Here is a 23,428-nt window from a genome sequence, read left to right on the forward strand (position 1 = left end):
ATGGTAATAGTACTTCTAAACACTAGCTTACCTAGCTTCCGCTATCATGCAATCAAAATTGCTACCTTCCACTTAATGTTGTGGCTACCTTCCGCCAAAGGTAGTAGCTTCCGTCAAATTAGCTTGCTAGATTATTTATTAGTAGCTTCCGTCAAACGCACTAGTGCAACGGTGCTGTCGCATTCATTGCGCGTCTGGGCTGGGCTTAAAATCCTTTGTTATTGCTATCCATTGCTCATACTAAACATTGTATATGATTCTCAAAAAAAAAAAAACTAAACATTGTATGTTTGGTTCTATATAAATCCAAAAAATTATGTTAAAGTTCCACTATACCTACCTATACGGTGGCAGGAAAACAAAAATCCATGTAAATTATCGTCATTGTAAGTACAAGTTTCCTTAGAGCCGTTTTCACTGTTCATGTGGTTTGTGGATTATACCATATTCATTTTCCACATAAGTAAAATGCTACTAGCCAAGCCAACAATGGAGAATATGTGGGCACACACAAACCCACCAAAACAAAATGAAATAGAAGCAAGTGGGTTGAACCTTGGGTGGGGGGGGAGACAAAAAGAACAAAGCTGACACCCGTGCGTCTCGCCTCCCTACGTCTCTCCTTCTAAGGAAAGGGGGGGGGAGACAAAAAGAACAAAGCTGACACCCGTGCGTCTCGCCTCCCTACGTCTCTCCTTCTAAGGAAAGGTTTTTTTTTTAAGGAGGAAGACCCCCGGCCTCTGCATCTGAATGATGCATACAGTCATTTTATTAATTATTGACACAAAACCTTACAAAGTCATACAACAGTAAGACTAAAGCCACCGTCTACGCAACATCTATTGCAACTCCTATCCAGTTGATGAAGGGGCCCTGATAGTCTGGGCCTAATACCAAACAGACATCGCGGCCAAATCTAACATTTAAGACCTGAGGTCCCAACCAGGACGCCTGCCGGGTATGGGCACCCACCAGTCCGGCGTGCTCCTCAACCAGGACGCCTGTCGGGTATGAGGCAGCCGCATCCACCTGCCATCAATCCATCTTCAGAGTTGTACTGCTGCATGTACCTTGCCCGGTCTAGCTGCCGCCGACGCCACCACGACGTCAGACAGCGTCAACCTTCTGAGCGAGTCCATCTTCGCGCATCGGGCGCCGAGTCTCCACTGCGCCACGCCGCCGAGATCCGCCATCATCAATGGGCAAGATGAAACACCGCTCCTCCTCTTGTCCCCTTCAGCCAGCACTTGCTCCAAAATGATGCCCCTGAGAGGAAGAATGACACCGAAGGCACCGTCATCGTCCGATCCGGTAGACCCAGATCTAGGGTTTCCCCTGGAACTTCCCGATCAGGTTGACGTGACCTGCAACAACGATGCCTCGAGAAGGGAACGACGTCCGAGACGCCGCCATCGTCCGCCAAGACCGCAGTCAGGCGCAATTTTCACCGGAAGCCACGTCGTCCCGATCTCGCGGCTGGCTGGAACCGAGCGGAACCTCGCCACGAAGACGTACGTCGTCGTCGGTACTCCGGCGAAGATCCGGCAGCAGACCGCCAGGCACCCGTAGTATCCCAAACGGCCGGACGGATCGGACGTGACGACCGGATCCGATCCAGAAGCTCCGCCGGATCGCCAGCAGAGGCCTCCGGCGCCCCTCGCTGGCCCTTCCACGCAGCCGCCGGCCGGCCACATGTACGGGCTGGATCAGCAAACCCGCACATCGCCGCCAACAGCCGCACCACCAGTCCTCCCCGTCGACCCTGCAGCACTGCCGCCAGCCCGCCACTGCCCAACACCATGCCGCCGCCACGCGCCGCCGCCGGAGAGACGTCGCACCGCCAGCGATCCAGATCTGGGCAGGTGCCCCCACGCCCATGGATGCCCCTCATCACCCAAACCCGCGTGGGAGGGGAGGGAGCCTCCGCCACCGCCGTCGCCACCAGGCTTTGCCCGATGGCTTCTTCCAGTGGTGACAGAGGGAGGCACGGGATCTGCGGCAGCCCGGTGGCTAGGATTGCCGATCCGCCCGAGTCGCCCAGGCGAGGGGCAACGCGGGGTGAATGACTCCTAGTGGTTCTAAGGAAAGGTGGCTATGGTTTCTGCCTCCCATCGACGGTGTCGTCGATCTGCCACATCTCTTGTGACCTAATGGTGATGGGTGTGCGGTGGATCCCGGCCCTTATCGGCGGGAGGGCTCCAATTTTAGATGTTTCTTCAAGTTTTGTTAGGGATTATGTCCTGCTTAGGACGACGAGACGGCGGTGGCACCCTGAAGATGGAATAAGGTTCTCCCTACCTATCCATTGTCCCAGTGGTGTGTCTAGCATCGTCGGAGGGCGTATGGAGGTGTGTCTTTGGCGGATCTCGCGAGATTCGGTTGTGGTTGCGTTTGGTGGATCTGCTCAGATTATGTCGTTGTTCGTCTTTGTTCATGTGTCTTCAGATTGGATCCTTTCGATCTAAGCTTCATTTCATCGGCGGCGATTGTTGTTCTGGTGCATTGGTCCTATGGGGCCTTAACACGACGACTTCCTAACTGTCTACTACAACAAGTTGTGTCCTACTCCAGCGAGGGAGGGGTGATGACGGCAGCGCGCCTTCGACTCGCTTCGGTGCTGGTAGCCGTCGCTAGGTGGTCTGCGAATCTGGATGTAATTTTTATTATTTCTAGTATTTGATGTACCACCATGATTGAAGATGAATAGATCGAAAGTTTCAAAAAAAATTGCTACTAGGACCAATGATTGGATTCTTGGAAGTTGCTGATTAGGCAAGCATGCATGGGGTTGTCGGCAAAAGTTGTGATTTTCTTTGCTTTGAACTTCTGTTGCAAACTGAAGAGCTGATGCTCCAGCTTGCATGGGAGAAGAGAGGCAGCATTCGCAGTGGCCGAAATGAGGATGTTTGTTGCTTTTCATGCATCTTTAATAAATGTGTTGTCATCTAGCTTGTTTTTACGATGGCAATGGTCTTTCGTTGGTTCAGAGACCTTGATGTAATTTCTTTTTTTTTGCGAGATCACCTTGATGTAATTTTTGTAATATTAAGATTTTTTTACTATATTGAAGGAAAAATAAACATCCTCCTTGTTTAGGATCACACCCTGGCTGCATAGGATGCCAAGTCCTTCAAATGCAACAGTGCCAGACCCACATCCTTGCTTTCATTTGTCGAGTCATGCCGACGGGGACAATCATGCATGCATGCATGATGGATGGCACACATCATCATCACAAACTGTCGGGTGCACTTCTGTATATAAACACGTGTGTGTACAGCATATAATCATATATGATGTACGCCACTGAAGCATCTCCAACTGCAGAGCTAACAACTCCAACGCTGAATTCCAAATTAGACATCGCATTTGTCTGCAGACTGGTTTAGACCAGTCCGCGGACAGTGATGTTGAAGCCGGTCATTCAGACATATCACACATGCATCTCAAACTGAACGAATACATGTAAATCGGATCATTTTTATTTAAACCAAAGCACATTCTTTACAATTTCAACATATTTCATTAACAGTGAACCAACCTGTGGTTGATTGATTAGAGGGACAGTGGTATCCCAGCCCACCATGATTCAAGTCGGCACCTATGGTGACTTCGTACATCTAGATGATATGCCGGCTCAGTCTCTCGAAAATGCTCATAGAGCTAGGATGTGCGCGTGTGCGTTCATAGGGTTGACTGTATGCGTGTATGTATGAGCGCTTGCGTCTGTACTGTGTTAAAAAACATATTTCATTAACAAAGACGACCGGACCTAAACCTAGTATAAATCTACGGTGACGCTCGTCCACCAAGTCTTTTTTATTCCCTTTCCGCATTGGCCGTGTCCATGTTCGGCGGAGATGAGACCCATGAAGTGAAGTTGCAGTCGCCGGCAAGCAAGAGTAGGACATGCAAGACGAGCCGTCCCACTTGGAACTCGAGACCCCACCACCTCCCATGCATTACTCCTCCTCGTCGGAGTCTGCAACCTGTCCGTAGTCAGTGGACGTAAGGCCGATGATAAACATGGGCGGGGCAGCACGCTCGTCCTGCCACCGACGCCAACGAAACGCCGTTAGCGGCGCGAATGATGCAAAGTTGCCAGCTTTCTCGTCCGTTAGCGCCTATGCCGCCTCCGCGCCAGGCTGCGCTGTTGCAGGCAGCGCGAGTGCGCGCAACCTAGTACAACGCCCGCTGCTCAGCGGCGAAGTTGTGTTCTCCGCGGTCATGGCTGCCACAGCCTCCTCCCTTACTGTAGATTTGGCCCTCCGCCAGCTGACGCTGCTTGAGGAGGGAGAGGATATACCGCTACTCCTCCTACGCATCGGAACGCCGACATCGATTGCGGTGGCGGCTGCTCCTCCACCATGGTCGTGTTGAAATACGCATGTGCCTGCTCCATGGCCAAGCTGGCATGGAATGAGGCGGGCATGACTCCGGACTCGTCGTCGAAGGCCCCCTCCATCATCCGGTTGTCGTCGGAGACCTCTTGGGAGCTAGCCAGAAGGTCGGCCTGTATGCGCCTCGCACGGCGGCCTAGCCAGTTCGCCGCAAAGGGCGGCCAGTTCATGCTTATGCTTCATCGTGAGGTTCTCCCACACTATGAATGATAATTAATATGGGGTCGCCCAAACAGATGTATCTAACATTATGAGTGACAATTAATATAGGACGGATATAGAGACGGTCTGAGAGAGGAAGGGGTCGCACAAGTCTTTCCATGCGCCGAAGGGGAGCGAACTCCACTCCGATCATATGGAAAGCTGTGCCATCATATGAATGGACGAACGAATGATGGACATAAGTACCACAGCAGTGGCAGACCTACCACAAGCCAGTAACCAACTCCAAGCTGCTCAGACATGCAACAGCAAGATATGTACTCCCTCCGTTCCAAATTAGTTGACTTGAATTTATCTAAATACGGATGTATCTATACTTGTTTAGTATCTAGATACATCTCTGTTTAGATAAATATGGGTCAAGTAATTTGGAACGGAGGGAGTACGTATCAACCAAGAACGCGGAGCACGTAGGCCAATTATCTCAAAAAGGACGTGTATGCATTCACTCTGTACACCTTTTTGCACAAAATGCACAAAGATTATTAATCTGCGCGGAATTTTCATACTGCTCAGCTTTGTTCAAGGGCGTGATTGACAAAGAAGTTTCGACATGGGAAAGAATGGACGGCATGGAAATCGCGCCGGCCCACGGCCCAGAGTTCCAGGGCAGCAGGCAGGCTGTGCAGTCGATTATTAATCCAGTCGGTCCTCGCTACCCTTCCAGTGATGCAGCAGCCACCTCCTTTCCATCATCAGAGAAGTAGTCTTGCCTGCGATGCAAACAAAAGTTTAGTGGTCGATCAGCCAACGCAAACCATGTCATCCTGTTACGCTTCCGAGACATCATCGAGCAACAACAAATGTGATCACACGGCAGATTAGCAGCTTCGGAACGGACCTTATTTTACGGGAAAGCTGGTACAGGCCTGTGCCGGCCATCGCAACGTTAACGCTGAAAAGGTTCCAGTTTTTCTGAAAAAAAAGGTCATAGCGTCACAAAGCAATGAGACGAGCAACAGTTAAAACTGGAAACAACACATGGCAGCAGGTGGAACGAGATGGCTTGGGAACATGAATCAAACATTCAACAAACAACTGAACATCAACAGCCCAGTCCAGGGAGCCGTTAAAACAGTACAATATGAGACGATCGATGCAAAACGATATCATAGCAGCAAGAGATGACAATGCTTAAAATGTATACTTCAGTCAAGATATATAGATAATCTACGTCACCAAATTAGACGTCACCTTACAAGATTTAGTGCACATAATAAAGAAAAATGATAGTAATATAGTATCGATGGCTTACCGGTGTGATAACCATGCTGTAGCGTGACCAGACGACTCCAGTGCAGGCAACCGCTGCACCCCATATTAGAGAATATAAGCATGTAAGCAGGACAAAAGAATAAGAAAAAGGGTAAACAATTGGCATGCTGCCGTGAAATACTCGTTGAACATACCGATTTGCTGAGGATAGGATATCTTTTCTGGAGGCTTAGCAAAGTCGGCAATGTTCGCAATGCTGATCCCCCATTTAAATGTTGGAGCCCAAAAATGAACTGCAACCAAAGTCAGATTATCGTCTCAGCCTCTGAAGTGATATACACTGTACAATTTGTCTAATAGATATGCATCACAATTTAGTGCAAAAAACTGTCATGATAGGCCATTAGAATTTATGGTGAACTGCACGGAAGGTCAGATTATTGTCTCAGCCTCATTTTCAAGTGATGGTTATAGCCAAAAATGCAGCTCTGGAACGTCAAGAATAAGTGCAGAGTTGGCGAAGGCTGAAGATGTGCAACTTTTCGAGGGAGAAAGACGTAGTTTCTTTGGGTCTTTGGAAAATTGCAGCATTTACCAGTAAATCACTTCATTAAAAAATGTCATGTCTTAAGGACTCTAACCTTGCTTAAGTCAATATTTTCCTTTGCCAAGCTTACCAGGGAAAAATGCAAACATGGGTGGCAAAGGGGAATTAACATTACAGCTCTATGGTGAACTAAAGACTGCTACTCTTTGGTGCCCTGTAAGAGATTTCCTCACTATTGATAGGAGTGGATTTTGTCTTGTAGGGGATTTAATCCCCCTCAATTTCTCCCAATCCCCTTCCAATCCACCTCAACCGAACAAAGGGTAAAGGATTTTGTAAGGCCAAATGTCAAACTTGCTAAAGATGTGTGGCCAGCAGGTTCTGTCCAGGCCACTGTACATAATCAGGAACATAATGAAAAATGTTATTGGTTGACCCGACTAACACATTGTAAAGTGTTAGTGTCACAGCAGTGCAAAGGTGGCTACTTCTCGAATGGGGGGAGAAAGTGAAACCTGCAACTACCACAATCAAATGGATCACAAGACAACTTAAAAGGGAGAAGATGTAATCTCTTTGGAGCTTGAGAAAATTGCAGCATTTACCACTATCCACTAGATCACTTTATTATAGAATGCAATATGCAAAATGCAATAATCTGTTCCATGAGAAAGTCAATATGTTTTTTATATGCCAAGTTTACCAGGAAAAGTTTCAGTTATGAGTTGCAAAGGGGATAAACATTTCAGCTCAATGGTGGAGTAGAGACTGCTGATTTACGTACTGTTCAGTCCCCTGTAACTAGGTTTGTTTGGACCTATATGAGAGATTCCCTGGAACAGCAGGAAGTTCCCTCTCACTAATGCACTTTGTGGAGGAGCAAATACAAGGGATTTTGTAAACCCAACTATAAACTTGCTAAAGATACCTGGCCAGCAGGTTGTCTGCTGGCCACTGTGGATAATAAGGAACATATTAGAAAATGTTCTTGGCTGACCCAACTAACACACTGCAAAGTTATTGGCTCTAGGTTCTGTTGGTTTCAGGTTCTATTTTACGATAACTTTAATTTGACTACTGCTATTTTGATTCTCCATGGCGGTATGTTCTCTCCGTGTCATTATTTTTTTCACAAACAATGGCCACCTGGTCTCATATACTGAAACCAAAAAAACAGAGTAAGCACACAGCATTTTCACATTTAAAACATGCCAACGACCTGGCAATCCTAACACAACAACACAGTCTGAAGCTAAACAGACACACAAAGAGAACACGTGTAATCCACCAACAGGGGAAACAAAGCCAAAGTTGACCTTCTTACAGCAACCACTTGAGAACCTAAAACTGGTAAAAGTCTAAAAGACACTTGCTCGTGGGCTAACTGTTTTATACTTTTCTCCTAGTCAGTGTTGCTAGCTTGCACAATAATAAATATAATCAGAATATGTATACGGGTAGGACTGTGACTAACTGGTTTTGGGGCCAGCAGGATGGTTCAAGAAGGCTTGAATCTTTGAAGCCATTCAATCAAATGGACGCGCACTTTCCTCTCCTTTTGCACGACCCTGCCTATTTACTCTGTCCTGTACACCTACAAGCAGAAAACAGGAAAGCACGCCTGTAAGTCAAGTCCAGCATAAGAAAGATATCAGAAATTCATTTACAGAGCACCTGCAGGGCGTGCGCAAAAAAGAATAAAACTCGGCAAGAATATGATATGCCAGGAAGCAAATTTGCACATCATTGGTTGTACGAAATCATTGGCGGCTTGGGGCGAGGGGGGGTCGAGTTGAGTTCATCCAATATATACTGCAGAAAAGCCCTAGGTTCCGCGTACAGCGACCAAAGAAAGATACAATCCCCATCAATCGATACTGGACACATCAAGTACATGAATCTCTGAACAGTTAACCTGGTTTTAGCCATAGTACTACACTGTAAAACAAACTTGGCCGGCCCAAACAGTTGCTGCTCTGCTCCTGCTCCAAACCAACAGGGACACGAGCCCTGGTTTTGCTGGGCTCGGGGAGGAAGGAGCGTCGCGAGCGCGCGGGCCGGCGAGGAATCCATGGATCCGAACAACGTGAACAGAGCTAGCGAGGGCTGCTCCTACTTTCGCTGGGCTCCGGGATGAAGGAGCGTCGCTAGCGAGAATCGCGGGCGGCGTGGAATCAATCTCGATCCGGCTACCAACCTACCAGCTACCAACCCGAGGACGCGAACAGATCTAAACGCAGCAGGCGGGAGGGAGATGGATCTCATCTATCACCTGGGAGAGACGCCCGCCGCCGGTCGCCGGTCGAGGTCGCGGTCGCCGGAGCCGAGGGAGCCGAGAGCGGAGACGGGAGAGGGGATGGGTCTCTTCAGAGGTAGGTGGCGTGTGCGTGCGTGGTCCGGATCATGGGAGGTTAACAGAATCAATCGACGGCCGTTCGTGTGCGTATGGACGGCAGCGATTAGTCCATTCTGCAGGAATATAACATCTTTCCTTTCTTTCAAAACGAATATATCCCCATACTAATAATGGTTTAAAAGTTAGATTAGAAAAAGGAAAACACTTAAATTAAGCGGTTGATCTTTCCGCACTGTAAGCCGCTCCCTCCGCCTGACACTGCAAGCACCTTTGTCTCTCTTCCACCCTGCTTCTCTCCTCTCTAGATGCAAGAACACCACCAACGCAGCATCCAACAGGTGCCAACCGCTTTCAAGCGTGGATCTTGCCGGGGGCGGGTTGCGTCCATGCAACATGCGCGACGCTACAACGTGCGGATCTTGTGGCTGGCAGAGCTTCAATGCAGCGGGCTTGCTGCTGCGACCAGAATCTCGGAGGCGGCAGGTTGCTTCCATGCAACGCAAGCGGTGCTGCAATGGAGCATCACCGGAAACGCCGGAAGCGTAGTTGGTGCTGCAATTAGGCCCTAGCTACAATGCAGCATCACTAGACCATCGGAGCACCGCTGGTGTTGCAATGGAGCACGCTGCAGCTCTCTGCCATAGCTCATGTGCAACGGGGATGTATCTGGTGCACCGGGGCAATTTGTGCTACCGGTGCACCGGTCGGCCGCTGCACATTTGAAAATGTTCGAAAAAATTCAGAAGAAAATTAGTGCATTGACACAACAACAATGTACGTTGTCACAAAAAATTAACTAGTTCTGTAAACTACAAAACTATAAACTAATTTAGTTAAATGAGGGAGTAGGGAGGAGGGCCGGCGACTGGAGGAGGGAGGAGGATGGACTAGGAGGGAGGAGGAGGACGAAAGAGGGAGGAGGAGGACGAAGGAGGAGGAGGAGGAGGGATGGGGGAGGAGGAGTACGCCTTACTGAGGCTGGGGACGGCAACAGCGGGAGGAAGAATGAGGACGAGAGGGAGTGAGCATAGGGAGAGTGAGGTGGACGATCCGCGGGAGGATAAGGCTGGCTAGAAGTAGCGAGGGGCCAGGGGAGATGCTACTCCTAAGCTCGTTAGATGTAGCGCGGGCAAGGCACCAGGCGCTACTACTAAGTTAGGCCCACGGTGCCCAGGAGCCCCTGGGGCTAGCCATAGTAGTAGCACGGGCCACGCACCCGCGCTGCTGATACCACGTTAGTAGTAGCGCGTGCCCAGCATCACGTGCTACTACTATTGCTAGCCTCGGGGGCGCTGTAGGCCCCCATTAGCGGTAGCATTTGTCTGTTTAATCCGCGCTGCTGTTATGGTTTACCTGTAGCACGGCTTCCCGCAATGCGCCACTGCAAAGTATCAGCAGGGCGGGCCACTTAGTCCACGCTACTGCTAAGCATCTACCTATAGCCTTTTTTCTAGTAATGTTGTATTAAGATTAGACATGAGATGAGTCATTTTGTTCACAATTCTCTATATGGCGCATGATTGGAATTTTGTGTAAGAATTTGAAAAGAAGCTGTATTCTCTTGTTAGTTTATGGGAATTGTTGAGAGACTAGAAAAGAGAAGTTAACGTAAGTTATGATGAGGATTTAAAATTGACTTACTAAGAAAATTTCCTTCCAACTCTCACCCCCTCCCCTGTTAAAAATCTATGGAAGTTAGAGTCTTAGGTTCCATACATATTTCCTCATGAATTCCCAATCCCCGTGACCAAAGAATAGCTTTGAAACCTCATACTGTTTCAATTCCAATTCCCTAGCTCTAATTACCTCCCACCAAACACACATTTAGGCTACGCTATTTCCTTGCCTGAATCCTGTTCGGAGCCTGTAGCACCTGTTAAGGCACAAATAATACCAAACGCCTATAGAGAGCTTCTATGACCCCTTCCGTAGTGGGCCGACCAATATTGTTTTTTCTTCTGCACCGATTCCTCTGGTTTTTTCTGGGGTGGTTTTATGTGATTTATTTAGGTTAGCTCAGTATTTTTGTTTTCCTTTTTCTTTCTCCTTTATTTTTACTTTTCTTTTACATTTTTTTCAAGTGCGTGAATTTTTCTCAAATTCGTTAACTTTTCAAAATTTATATTATTTTTAAATTGGTTAATTTTTTCTCAAATTGCTGATTTTTTTTCAAATTCATGAACTTCTATCAAATTTAGAAAACTTTCTCAAATTTTTGTACTATTTTGAAATCAGGAAAAAATTCAAAAATTTATGGACTTTTTTATATTAGTGAACTTTTTAGACTTTCGCTAACTTTTTCAAATTGAAGAACTTTTCCAACTGTCAATATTCAAAGGTCAACGGTCAAAGCCGAAGGTGAATTAAGAATGGTCTGCGGTAAAAAAAATTAAAGGTCATGTGGCCTCGTGGGTTATGGCCTATCTTATCTAGCTTGCACTTGAGCGCCATCCTTCTTAGTGATAGGACATATTTGAGGGCCAGCTTCCTTAGTGGGTTATGGCCTCGTGAGTCCTTCTATTTCATGACACACGCGCTACAAAGTGAGCTCAGACACTTTTTTTAACACAGTACAGTCGCAAGCGCTCATATACATGCGCATACACTCACCCTTATGAACGCACACACGCACACCCTACCCCTATGAGCACCTCCGAATGACTGAGCCGGCATATCCTCTTGAAATTTACGAAGTCACCGTAGCCACCTCGTCATCGACGTGAACGTCTCCCCTCACTGAATGCGCATCGCCGAAAATCCTGAAATAAATCCAGGAATAAATGCGAGCACCAGGATTTGAACTCTAGTGGGCTATGGACAATTTGTTTGCGGGCAAGGTGTTCCTGTTTTTTATTTCGTTTTTCTTCTTTGTTTCTTCTTGCTTTGTTTACTTCAAAAACTGTTCACAAATCTCAATTAAAAAAGTTTTAAGATTTTTCTAAAAATTCTTTATTAAAAAAACATTCATGAATTTGAAACATTATACACAATTTTAAAAAATGTTCATGAATTTTAAAAATATTGTGGATTAATAAATTGCTTATGAATACAAAAAATCCCAAATTTTTAAAAATGTTCATGAATTTTAAAAATATTTGGGATTAATAAATTGCTTATGAATACAAAAAATGTTCAAGAATTTATAAAAAAAGTTTGAATTAAAAAATTCTAAGTTCAAAAGTGGTTTGTTGAATTTTAAAAATTGTATTGTTTTTCAAAATTTTTGTGAATTTCGAATGAAGTTACCAAATTTGAAAAAATATTCATTAATTTAAAGTTGTTTGCCAATTCAAATGATACCCATGAATTAAAAAATATCAGCTAATTTCAAATTTGTTCCCAAATTTCATTTTTTTTTGTTGATGCGAGAAAAGTTCTGAAATTTTTGAAAAAATCACAAATTTTGAAAAAGTTCACTAACTTAAAAACAATTCTATCAAAAAAGACGAACGAATTAAAAAAGTATTCATGACTTTTAAATTTTCCCGCACTCAGAAAATACTTGCAAGTTTCAAAAATTATTCTTCATTTTTAGATAAAATAAAAAAGGAAACGAAAATTGTATATTTATAGAAAGGAAAAAACACATAGAAAAAGAAAAAGATGAAAAGGGAAAAACGGAAAATAAAAAAATAAAGAAAACCAGAAGAAAAACAAGAGAATCGACCTGTGCGGTGGAAAAACCAGGAATTGGCCGGCTAAATTTAACCAGCATGCTGCGACGGGTGGTACACATTACTAGGCTATTCTCCGATCTAGGCAAGAAATAGGACCTCGCCCAACGTGTAACAGCACGCATGTGCGAGCGCACGCTAAGTTTGTTACTTTTTTCTTCTTTCGATTTTTTCACTTTGTTTTTTATTTCCAGTGCTTTCACTTTAAATTTAATAAAATTAAAAAGAATTTCATAACACTGGTTTTGGATTTTAAAAAGTGTTTACATTTGAAAAATATTTGTGAATTCAAAAATTGTTTGCAATTTCAGAAGATGCAAATTTTGGAATAAGTCCAAGAATTTGATAAAATTGTTTGTGCGTATTAGGTTGGTTTGTTCTTTTAAATATGTTTCGTGAGTATTAGAAAAATATTAAATGTATAATAACAAAAGTTTCGTACTCCCTCCGTTCCGAATTACTTGTCGTAGGTATGGATGTATCTAAATGTATTTTAGTTTTAGATATATTCATTTCTATGACAAGTAATTTGGAACGGAGGGAGTACATATTAGCTATCTGCCTGCGTTTGCCAAGCTGAGCTCTGTCGAGTACTGCTGTCATTTTTGGTTTCTAGCTAGTAATGTAATTAATATATAATTACACATAGACAGCTTGCAATGTGTTGCGTGCATCAAGATAAAGTCTTGTTTGGTCACCATGGTACTTTCATCATGAAGAAAACTTTTGATGCGTAGTGATTCATAATGGCACATGTTATATTTTTGAATTTAATTTAAACGGTATGAATAAAGAAAAGTTCTCTCGGATATGGTAGATATTGTACGGTCGCTTCAACTTACCACTTACATTTTACGTCTATTGTCGTCTTGATATAGTAAACCGATATCATCAAGTTGTCGTGATCTAGCTACCTTTGTAACCGAACATTGGTCGTCCCTCCCATGTTATGCCATAGATGGCTAGTTACAACAGTTCAGAAAACATTAGGAGATACATAACTAGTTTAGATAGATGCTGTTGTCGCTTCGACATAAATATTATCTACGCTTGTCATCTACACAAACTTTGATTTCTTAAGGGAGCTACAAGGGAGTACACAACCCACAATTATTTAATTCATAGCGTTGACCACCATTATCCCTATATCATCGTAATCCACATTAACTACTATATATAATTATATGATTATGTTAATGAGGATGAGTTGTAAACAGTTAAGTAAAAGCTGGAACGTAAATGGTATCCAGCGAAAATAGCAATGGATCCAGCTAGTCAAATTAATGACTTACTCCAAATGAGACAAGGAAATAAAAGTTATCGAAAGAAACTATTCCTACATCCCATCAATAATATTACGTAAAACTTAACGATCTCACAATAATTGAAACAATTTAATATTAAACATCCTGGAAAGTGAGAGGCAAATGAAAGGTATCCAATGAAACAATGCTCGGATCTAACCAGTAAAATCAAGTAAGGCATTTAACTGATATAAAATATTAACTAAAAATAATCAAAAGGTGAAGGTAAAAAAAGGAAATACATGAGAGTAATAAAGAGAAGGAAGGGTAGTCGTCCATTTCCAGCTACAGCTGATGAAAGGGCAAAAGACGAAATAAATGAGGGCGATAAAAATATGAATGGCAGCCCTCCGTTTCTAGCTACGGCCAATGACTTGGTAATCAAATCTCTTATATATACCGCACCAACTCAACCCCAATCTCCATCCATTACCACACCACCCTCATTTTTCCTCTCCTCACTTGCTTTTCTCCTCCCTGCTAGCTTAACTCCTTGCCGTGGGTAGCCATGGTGGCGGCGAAGTCGAACCAACTCAGCACCCTTGTGTCCAACATGTTCGCTGCGGTGAGCTATTTACAATTCTGATGCCATATGTTTTTCCTTTGCTCCTCCTCCTCCCTCCTCCCTCCCAAACCTAGCCGCCCCACACCACCTCCTGACCCCTCCCCCTCTTCCCTTCCTCTCCGCCGCCTGAGGCAGCCGCCGGGCAAGCCTGGGGCGCCAAGGATGGTGGCGGCGGGGCCTCGGTTGCCCTGCCTCTACGTGGGGAACCCCAGATCTGGAGCGACGGCTCCATTGGCAAGGCACGGCCGGCTAGCAGCTGTGCGCGCGGTGGATCTGGCGTCCCGGGCGTGTGGGGCGGCGGGATCCGGTGGTAGTTGGCGGCCGGCGGCGGCTTTTGCGGTGGCCTGTGCGCGTGATCTGGCGCCTCCCCTGTTCGGCGTGCGGGCCAGCCTGGTCGGGCCGCGCTTCCTTGGGTCGCCGGTTCTGTACAGGAGGCTCTGCTGGTGGCGGGGATATAGTTCGGGTGAAATCCCTGGTCGGCCATGCCGGCCGCGTCGACGGCGACGCCTGAGGGCGCCGTTCCCCTCCTTGGAGGCGTTGTTATGGACTGATCCCCTCACTTACCCTTCCCCTAGGTCTCCCGGACGAAAGCCCTAACTTTGTTGGGCGGCGACGGCGCTTACGACGCTGTTCCCTTCTTGAAGGCGCCGCTTTGGGAACCTTGGGGCTGGGTGACGCTTGTGGGTGGTGGGCCACGGCGGTGGTGCGGCCCCATCCTAGCATGGATCTGCGTCCGTTGCTTGAAGATGGATTCGCGTAGGTGGAGGTCGTCGTTTGGCGTCATGGTGGCGTCAATGGCGGAGGCACCTGCCAATGTTGGCACCTTAATCTGCTCTGAAGTTGGCGGTGACGACACATGTGAGTGCGTCGGACCGGTTTGTGCCCCGGACCCGGTATGTGGCTCGGTCGTGGCCTCTGGCTTTAGATGTTAGGCTTATGTGAGAGGTCTGGGTATTTGGCCCAGCTTGCACCCCTTCATCATATGGATTGGAGTAGCGGCAGATGTTGCCAAGATGGCGGATTCAGTCATATTGTTGTGCTACTTTGTAAGGCTCCTTTTCTAAAAATAAAAAATGATGTTTTTCCTTTTGTGTTTCCTTGGTGGGTTAGGGTTTGCTGGACGATCAGTTCCGGCAGCTTGAGATGCTCCAAGACGAGGGCAACCCAGACTTCGTTGCCAATGTTGTCATGCTATTCTGCGAGGAGGGTGAGCGTATCATTGGCGAGCTCGCCAAGGAATTGTACGTTACCATGTCAGGTGATCTGATCATTTGTGTAGGGTGGTTTGATTTGACTTCTTACTTGGGCATTCGGTTCATGTCTGTGTAGGGACCAACCATGTGTGGACTATGGCAAGGTGGACACATTTGTGGATCAGCTCTGGGGAAGCAGTTTATAGTGAGGCCTCTTTTCTTCTTCTTTCACCTCCTCTTCCTATGTGTTTGTGCAGTAGTATGTATTAGGACTATTGTTGTTTTCTGTGTCTTGGAATGAAAACTAGGTATTTAGATCCCAGCTAGATACATCATAAGGCATCCTATCATGTTGGGGGAGAATTATCGTCCATTTTCATCATTATAGTGTTTTAGGGCAAGCGTGGTCAATTTCCTGAATTGATCAGGCGGCTCAACAAGTATGGATAGATTGAGATAAATACGGGGAGGGCTGATATCAGTTTGGCAACTTGTAGTGATTTATCATCTAGATCCGGAAAAAATTAATCCATTCCGTACATCTCAGCTAGCTCAAAATGTAGCACGTGGCATCTTCCAATTAATTTTGGGAGTGGTTGACATCCGTTTGGTCCTTTTACTATTTTATGATTTAGATCCGACAATCGATTTTTCTGTTATATTGTTGTATTATTTCTATACGAAGATCCCTTTGGCTGTTTTACTGTTTTATAATTTACATCTGACAAACTGCACGGGCGTAGTACCGTTTTATGATTAAGATCTGACAAACCGTTTGACCATTGTACTGTTTTATGATGTACATCGGACAATTTGGCCATTGTAGTACTTTATGGTTTGGATCCAAGAAACCTTGGCTGTTGTACCGTTCTATGAATTAGATCCGACAAATATCAATCACTTCCCATAAATCATATAGCTCCGTGAGTAGTACTCCAGATCCACCTTGTTAAGTGGTTCTTTCAATTGATGTTTTGGAGGTTGACATCCATTCATCTGTTGTAGTGCTTAATGATTAAAATCCAACAAATAACATTTGCCCTTCAAATTAGACGGCTCAAAGAGAAGCACTTCACATTTTCCTTTCTGAAGTGGGGCTCGTACAATTAATTTGGGGAGGACCATCACCCTCTCCTTTAGCATCACAACTATGCATGACGTAGATCTCTTGCCTAATGAATCTTGGTTTAGGTATGTTTTTGGTATATACGTATTAATTTTTTGGAATCACAGTTTGCAACCAATGAGTCAATACTACTCTATGTAGATGTCAGATTTCTAACTTATATGTCATTTATTACGAACTAACACTTTCATTACTAAAAATGTTAACTCCTAGTAGATCAATGTATCACTTTGCTTACACTGGGCTTTCATAGTTGTATTTAGTTGATTTCATAACTCGGTGGTACATCTATTTGCTTAGGAGGTGGAAGTGAAGGGAAAACACTACCAAGCTATTTTTCTTTCATTAAAGCGATTTTATGGGTCTTTCCTCATTGTATGCTATTGCATGTCGCAGTGTTGGTGCTCAGAGAGTGAAGAACACTTGTATCCAGTTCCATGAGTGTTGTCAGGAGAAGAGCAAAGTTGGGTTAGTAACTTGTGACATCATGTCACACACTATTGTTTTTTCAATCATTTTTCTATTGAAATCTTCGTACTGAATATGATTTCCTAGCGTGCTCTAGTCATCTACTGGAACATATTTCCTTACTATTAGCGTTATCAGAGTATATATCGATGGAATTGCATGTTCATCGCTTTTGTAATCGGCTGAATGTATTCAGCCATTATGGATAGACATATTTGGCTAACTCCACTGAGTTTCTTTTTTTTTGAAGTTAACTCCACTGAGTTTCTTGGGTTAGGAATATAACTTAGAGTTTTGTTCTTATTGATGTAGATTGTAATGGCCATTAGCATTTGTAGTAGTTATTAATTAATAACATGGCCATGAGCATTTCGAAATGAGCTTCGCAACTTACTGAACTTTTTTACTTGCCAGGTGCCTGAAGACACTGGATTATTTGAGAAATGATTTCTATGATTTGTGCAGCATGTTCATACCATAGGCTTCAGGTATTTATTTCTTTATCTCGTCTTGAAATCTAAGTAGCGGTTTTTTGTGAGTGAAATCTAAGTAGTGTTATAGTAAAATAGAATAGAAATCTCCAAACAATTTTCTTTATATTCTAAAGTTTGCTTAAAATGCAAAACGTAGAACTAAACAGTAGATATGAGGCTATGGATTCAGTTAGTGTGCTGCATTACAACAGATGAAAGACATGTTAATGAAATGAATGCGACTAGTGTGCATGTCAGACATTAAATTACTTGTGCTAATTGTGGAAAACAAACAAGCATGGACAGTTTTTTTTTCTGTGGCAAGTCTGTACCTAGAGGTACTACTTGGTGTCTAGGACTACCAGAAATCTCAGTTGAAAATCTTCGTGCACAGATAGCTGTTTTGGGTATATATGACATCTGAATCTTGCCTCATGTACCTCAAAATGGTCACCTGTCGCCTCAAAACTTATCACAGGTCACAACATTGATATTTAATGGACTTCATGTTTTGCTTTCTTGTCTGGATGATGGACATAATCTTTACAATTATTTTGTGTTTAACTCTTTGGGTCCTCCTTCTGAGTAAGATTGTGGTTTACGAAACTAACGTGTTATCTTATTTTCAAATACAGCTGCAGCAGCATGTCCTAAACTGTAGACCGGAGCAATAAAGCAGGAGCTGCATGTTCTGATCGCACATTGTGTTTCAAGTCATACAACATGCTCAAGTTAGCATATATGGCTTGGAGTTGTTTGCTTCTGTGGGGTCTATAGTTCTGTCAAGCGACAAGCTTCTCATCTGGTGTCGATTTCTGTGGTACTGTCCGTAGTTTCGTTCTGAATTATTGATGGTCAAATAACAATCATCCGCGATCATTTTGCCGATTATCGGTGGTTAATCTGGTGTTGTGGTTCTATCAGTTTCTAGCTCGTAGAAATTCAGTGGCAGCGTAATCTCTACAAAATCATGTGTCTTCGGTCGGCGTATGGACTATAGTGGTATATCGTGGAGAACATTGTAATGTTATTTCATTATCATGTTATGTTTGTTGTTGGGTGACAATGTGCGTACCAAAATAATTTTATTTCTTTATCATATACTAGCACATATGCCCGTGCGTTGTAACGGGAGAAATAACAGAACTGTATTCCAATTTTGTGATGATTGTATCAGCAAAACACGTTCAGTTCATGCAAACTTTGATCTTAACCAAGATCCATGGAAACATCACTAAAACATTTTTAGTGTGGTACTAATGATACACATCTAATTAATTGTTCCTGTCTTGTCAAGCATCTCATCAAAATCTTAAAAAAAATCTTTTGCTCGCAAAAAAATCTTTTAAACTTTGTAATAATTTATTAACAAAAACATAATATTTTCTTTACCATCACAACGACTGTTTTTTTTCCAACCTTAGTCCTTGTTGTGTGCCTCAACTTACCTGGGCAAAAAACGACAAACATAATTCAGCACATACATCAGGCACGTACAAGCAAAACACATACAGTACATATGCATCTCTGCTTCTTCAATTCAGCACGCTTCACACAAAGCAACACCAGTAACGCACAAGGCACATCACATATGCAACTCCGATTCAGTAGTCAGTTACTCACCACTGTGTGGATTCTGCAGCAAGCTAGACGGGATGGGGAGTGCTGTTGAGGCAGCCCCATGTATATACGGAGGTAATTTATATTTGGGGAGACAACGCTAAGTAGTTGACATCGCCAGTGGACGCCGAAGCCATGGAGAGGAGCAGCACATGGGTGACAGCTTAGAAGACGGCTCGATGGACATGCTAGCAGCACCCGCCCACCCAGCCAGTCACCGACCTCGCTGCTGATTCTAGCTGCCGTTTGCAGGATAAGGTCGAGCCCACGCCACCCCGCCACCTCACCCTGCACCACTCCCTCCGCCGTTCCGCCTGTTGTGCGGCCCGACCTCCTGACCGACCAGTCGCGGAGGTCTCCAACTCATGCAGGAGTAGCCTAGTAGGGCTCTAGCTTGCCTCTCGTCGGGGTCGCCCAAGACGCTGTTGGGATGAGCGGAGAGTGAGCTCCCGTCACCCAGCCGCTAGGATGCCCTGGAGGAGAGCGTGATCCCGTCTTCTAGCCAGTATGCATCGTTGCAGGGCCGCCTAGGACCGGGGGCGTAGGAACGACCACCGAGCGTGCAGGAAATCAATGGGACCTCGAGGGGATTAGCCGATTATTTTCCTTTATTTATAGCTTCTGGTACTCATGTACTCCCTCCGTCCGAAAAAGCTTGTCCAAAGCTTATTTCTCAAATGGATGTATCTAGCATGAACTTGATGCTAGATACATTAATTTGAGAGACAAGCTTTTCCGGACGGAGTGAGTAACTGGTTTCAAATATGTATACGACTTCCTTTTTCAGCAGGAGTCGGATTCTACATGGACACTCATGGACGAACAGATTGGGAGGCTATGTATACAAAGCATAAACCAGTTGCGCGACGTGAAAACCAAGCCCAACACGGCCCAGTATGAGACGTACGTTTGTATAAAAAAAAAGAACCAACAACGTACGAAGGCAACATAATAACGGATATAAACGGACCAAAATCAGGAACCAAATCAAAAATACATACTCCCTTTAATAGTAGGTATAGATATAGATTTCATCCAACTCATCATATCTGACTCTCCATCCCCTCCTCGTGTGGATTACACATCTAGAAAGCCAGGACTGATTTGAGATTCAGATATACTCAGTTAACAGATGAGATTATGAACACGTAACCCTGACTTGAGATTACAAATATATTTTCCTCCTGAAAGTATAGTCGAGAGATAAACAGAGCAGGATGATGACTATATATACTTGTAGATGGGATGGGTCACTTTAAGAATAGCAAGCGCCTTGGTAGCAGGCACAGTCAACCAGAAAGACCATCTTAGACATTTGTTTCCCGTCTCGATCATCCGAGATTCCGAGTACTCCACCTTGGAAAAAAGTGAGGAGAAAATGCATTAGCATTAAGATCACATTTCAGCAATGAAAAAAATAGCGCGCTACAGCAAAATAGCGGCGACCTTAAAATATGCTATTAGCGTGCTATATCGCGCTATAGCATGCTATTAGCAAGACATTGTACACTGATATATTTAGCGAGGCAATTCTCAATATGCTATAGCGTGCTATTTTTTCCAGTGCATTTCAGTCAATGTTGTGCTGCATTGTGGCTTTACCGTGCGGCTACCTCTCGACGCTCTCACGCATGCATTAGTTTGCATGTTTTGGTTCGCCAAAGTGTTGGGAATAGTCCAGGGTGATTGGCTTGGACAAGTGACCGGTGCAGTATCTTGCGAAAAGGCAGTAGCCTCTCAAAAATTGGGTTAGTATTGATACAGAAAGAATGGCTGCTCTGCTTAATGCAGTCTAAAGTTTACAAGATACAACTGTGTGTCACTCCAAATGCAGTTACAAGATGGCATCGATCAATTTGCCAGGGTATCGGGGAAGATGATATTGAGGCCGCTGCCGCCGTCTATTAGGACGCGCAAGAGGCGGCAACCCCTGGGGATTGGATCCACCACCAGGGCGTACTTGCCAGGGTGAGGGATATGTGTTGGGTGGTCGTTGGCGTTGAAGGTGACCATAGTGTCGGACATGTGAGGTGTTTGCCTGAGGCCGGCTCAGTTGCGTAGATTGCGCGTAGTGTGAGCTTCTGATTCCGGCATGTTTCCACCACCGGCTAGATCATGTTGATAGTGGATGATTGAGAGGGATGGTGGGTTGAAGAAGATCTAGCTTTTCTACGGCGGGCGGCGGTGCGCACATATTTTCTCGCCATGTGGGTTGGGTTGGCGTGGCACACCGTAGTCTCCCTGTGCTTGTCGAAAAAACTTCCTTGGCTGGAAGCGCATATGATAGCTGTAGGGCGGAGGCATAACATCGAAGAGTCGCCCCCAACCATCGACCTCCAGCTCAAAGTAGCCAAAGGTGATGGTCAGGCCCAACCTGAACTCGTCGGGCTCGTTTGGTTCTTTGCTCCGGATTAGGTCTCCAACCACCGCAGCCCGTACCTAGCGCACCAACTCATAGAGCGGAAAATCATCAGTACCCTCGGTAGGGTGCCTGGCGAGGTTGGAAGTACTGGGACGGAGCCCAAAGGCACAAGTTACTCAGGTTGAGGGCCTCGAGAGAGTAATACCATACGTCATGCTCATTGTTGCTATGCATGATGGGGATACCTCGTGCGAGGGATTACAATGGTGTAGATGAGATTGCTACCGAGAGCAGTTTTATGGGAGAGTAGATGCATTTAAACGGCCTCTAGCTCCCCCTTATATACACGGTGGGAGCAAGGGTTTAAGTGAGGGAGATGCTATCTATCCAGCCACCCTTTTGGGTTGGAGTCCACGACCACGAAGGTCCCATAACCGCCTATAGGTTGCTCTAGGCCCTCCTCCCGTCCTTGTCTTCTTGATGGGCCCGAGGGGCTCACGGCTAGGCTTCGTTGAGTTTTCCTTGGATAAGCCACCCCAGTGTATGGCACCGTCATCGCCTCCTTGTACTACCTCATGTATACAAATAAGTCAACCTTGTACCAGAGGCATCGTTGGTTTGCCAAGCTGGCCTCGTCGCTCCGTAGGCATGCAGCTTGCCGCCCTCACGCCAGCTCCGCATGACAAGGCCGGCCTCTCTGTGACCGGCTCGAGGGCTTCGGTTTCATCATGTCTGACTCCGTAGGGCATCCGTCTAGGGGGCTCCAGTCTTCCGCTTACGGCTCAGAGTGCAATATATATAATTATTTTGCTCACCCGAGCGCTCAGTTCCAATCTTGCATGATAGAATATGTTACTGCCACTTCCGCTATGTGGCCCGCAACCACCCACACATTTTAAACCAGAGAACAATGAGGGCAATGGTTCGTGAAGAAGATCGGTAACTCAGCGGTAATGGTAATGCTAGGCCACCGGCTATTGTGTATCCCTTCATTGGTTAGTTCTTTCAAGATCTGGTCGAGTCTACAATTAGAAAAGAAGCGGGGAGCTCATATGAGCTCCCAAAGTCTCAATGTTACCTTGAAATTTTGTGTATCATGGAAAACCTGGACCAACCTGGATTTTTTGAGAACCCAAAGATCGAAGTTTCATTCATGAAATATTCCAGGTTAATGGGTGTTTCTAGGATTTGTATATACCATAAATCTTACACTTGGTTCCTCTTGCAGCCCTCCTGTTAGTATAGCTTTCCTACGTCTCAAAGATAGAAAAAATATAACACATATTTAATTGTATTTTCCAGCTAATAAAGTGCATTTTGATAGAAAACAAGATAATTTGGCATAATGATTTAACTTAATTATCATTGAAGATCCAAAACATGGATCACCTACCTTTACAGTCTTTTTTGTCGAAAGGCCAAAGACCATATATTAAGTAGCACAAACCTTTACAACAACATCCTTGCGGAAACTGAAAATACAAGCAAATCCTTGGGGGTACCGAAGTGTTCTCTCCCCTACACATGCACCAGTGGTGCATTAGGAGCAAAGCTCGTTTATGGCTCTGGGCTTCTATCTCCGCGGAGGAAACTACTTGAAACCCAGGAGCTAGCATTAACAATGGTCGGGAATTCATCGATCCAGATGATGTTGTCGGTAGTGATCTATGTAGCAAATTGATGCCCCAGAGAAGAAAATAAATGCTGGATAGGTCATGTGGAACCCCCGTTTCCTCTCTTGGCCCAATGCCTCTTTTCATATTTGTATCAGCCACATTTTTTCCGGCCTTCAGAAATTATATTTTCTTCACAAAATTGTACTTTTCTCTTCTAACAGCTTTCCCAATAATTGTTTTGACAATTCTCTGCATCATAACATAAACTCAAGTTGAAATTGTTGCAA

General features: G+C 44.9%; 2 protein-coding genes across 5 annotated transcripts in view; one reads left to right on the top strand and one right to left on the bottom strand.

The window, feature by feature from the left end:
• Positions 1-5,033: 5,033 nt before the first annotated feature.
• On the bottom strand, positions 5,034-8,822 carry LOC109745820 (mitochondrial pyruvate carrier 4). 2 transcript variants are annotated; one of them, XM_020304927.4, is made up of 6 exons: positions 8,657-8,822; positions 7,859-7,978; positions 6,032-6,130; positions 5,878-5,930; positions 5,464-5,537; positions 5,034-5,335 (listed from the first exon to the last, which is right to left on the bottom strand). In XM_020304927.4, exons 2-6 carry the CDS (start codon positions 7,908-7,910, stop codon positions 5,278-5,280), a joined length of 336 nt encoding a protein of 111 aa, XP_020160516.1. In that variant the 5' UTR covers positions 7,911-7,978; positions 8,657-8,822; the 3' UTR covers positions 5,034-5,277. The 2 variants fall into 2 exon arrangements, with proteins under 2 accessions (XP_020160516.1, XP_073362124.1); XM_073506023.1 differs by having other exon boundaries at positions 7,859-7,970; positions 8,657-8,786.
• Positions 8,823-14,140: 5,318 nt separating this feature from the next.
• Positions 14,141-23,428, top strand: part of LOC109745798 (histidine-containing phosphotransfer protein 1-like) — a 40,655-nt gene continuing 31,367 nt past the window's right edge. The window contains exons 1-6 of one of the 3 annotated variants that reach the window (XM_020304911.4): positions 14,141-14,283; positions 15,394-15,524; positions 15,613-15,681; positions 16,999-17,070; positions 17,485-17,558; positions 18,179-18,639. In XM_020304911.4, the coding sequence (XP_020160500.1) occupies positions 14,227-14,283; positions 15,394-15,524; positions 15,613-15,681; positions 16,999-17,070; positions 17,485-17,551 (396 nt within the window). In that variant the 5' untranslated portion in view covers positions 14,141-14,226 and the 3' untranslated portion in view covers positions 17,552-17,558; positions 18,179-18,639. The other 2 variants (XM_040394957.3, XM_073504292.1) reach the window with 2 other exon arrangements.

This window comes from Aegilops tauschii, chromosome 7 (genome assembly GCF_002575655.3).
Source record: "Aegilops tauschii subsp. strangulata cultivar AL8/78 chromosome 7, Aet v6.0, whole genome shotgun sequence".
NCBI lineage: Eukaryota > Viridiplantae > Streptophyta > Magnoliopsida > Poales > Poaceae > Aegilops > Aegilops tauschii.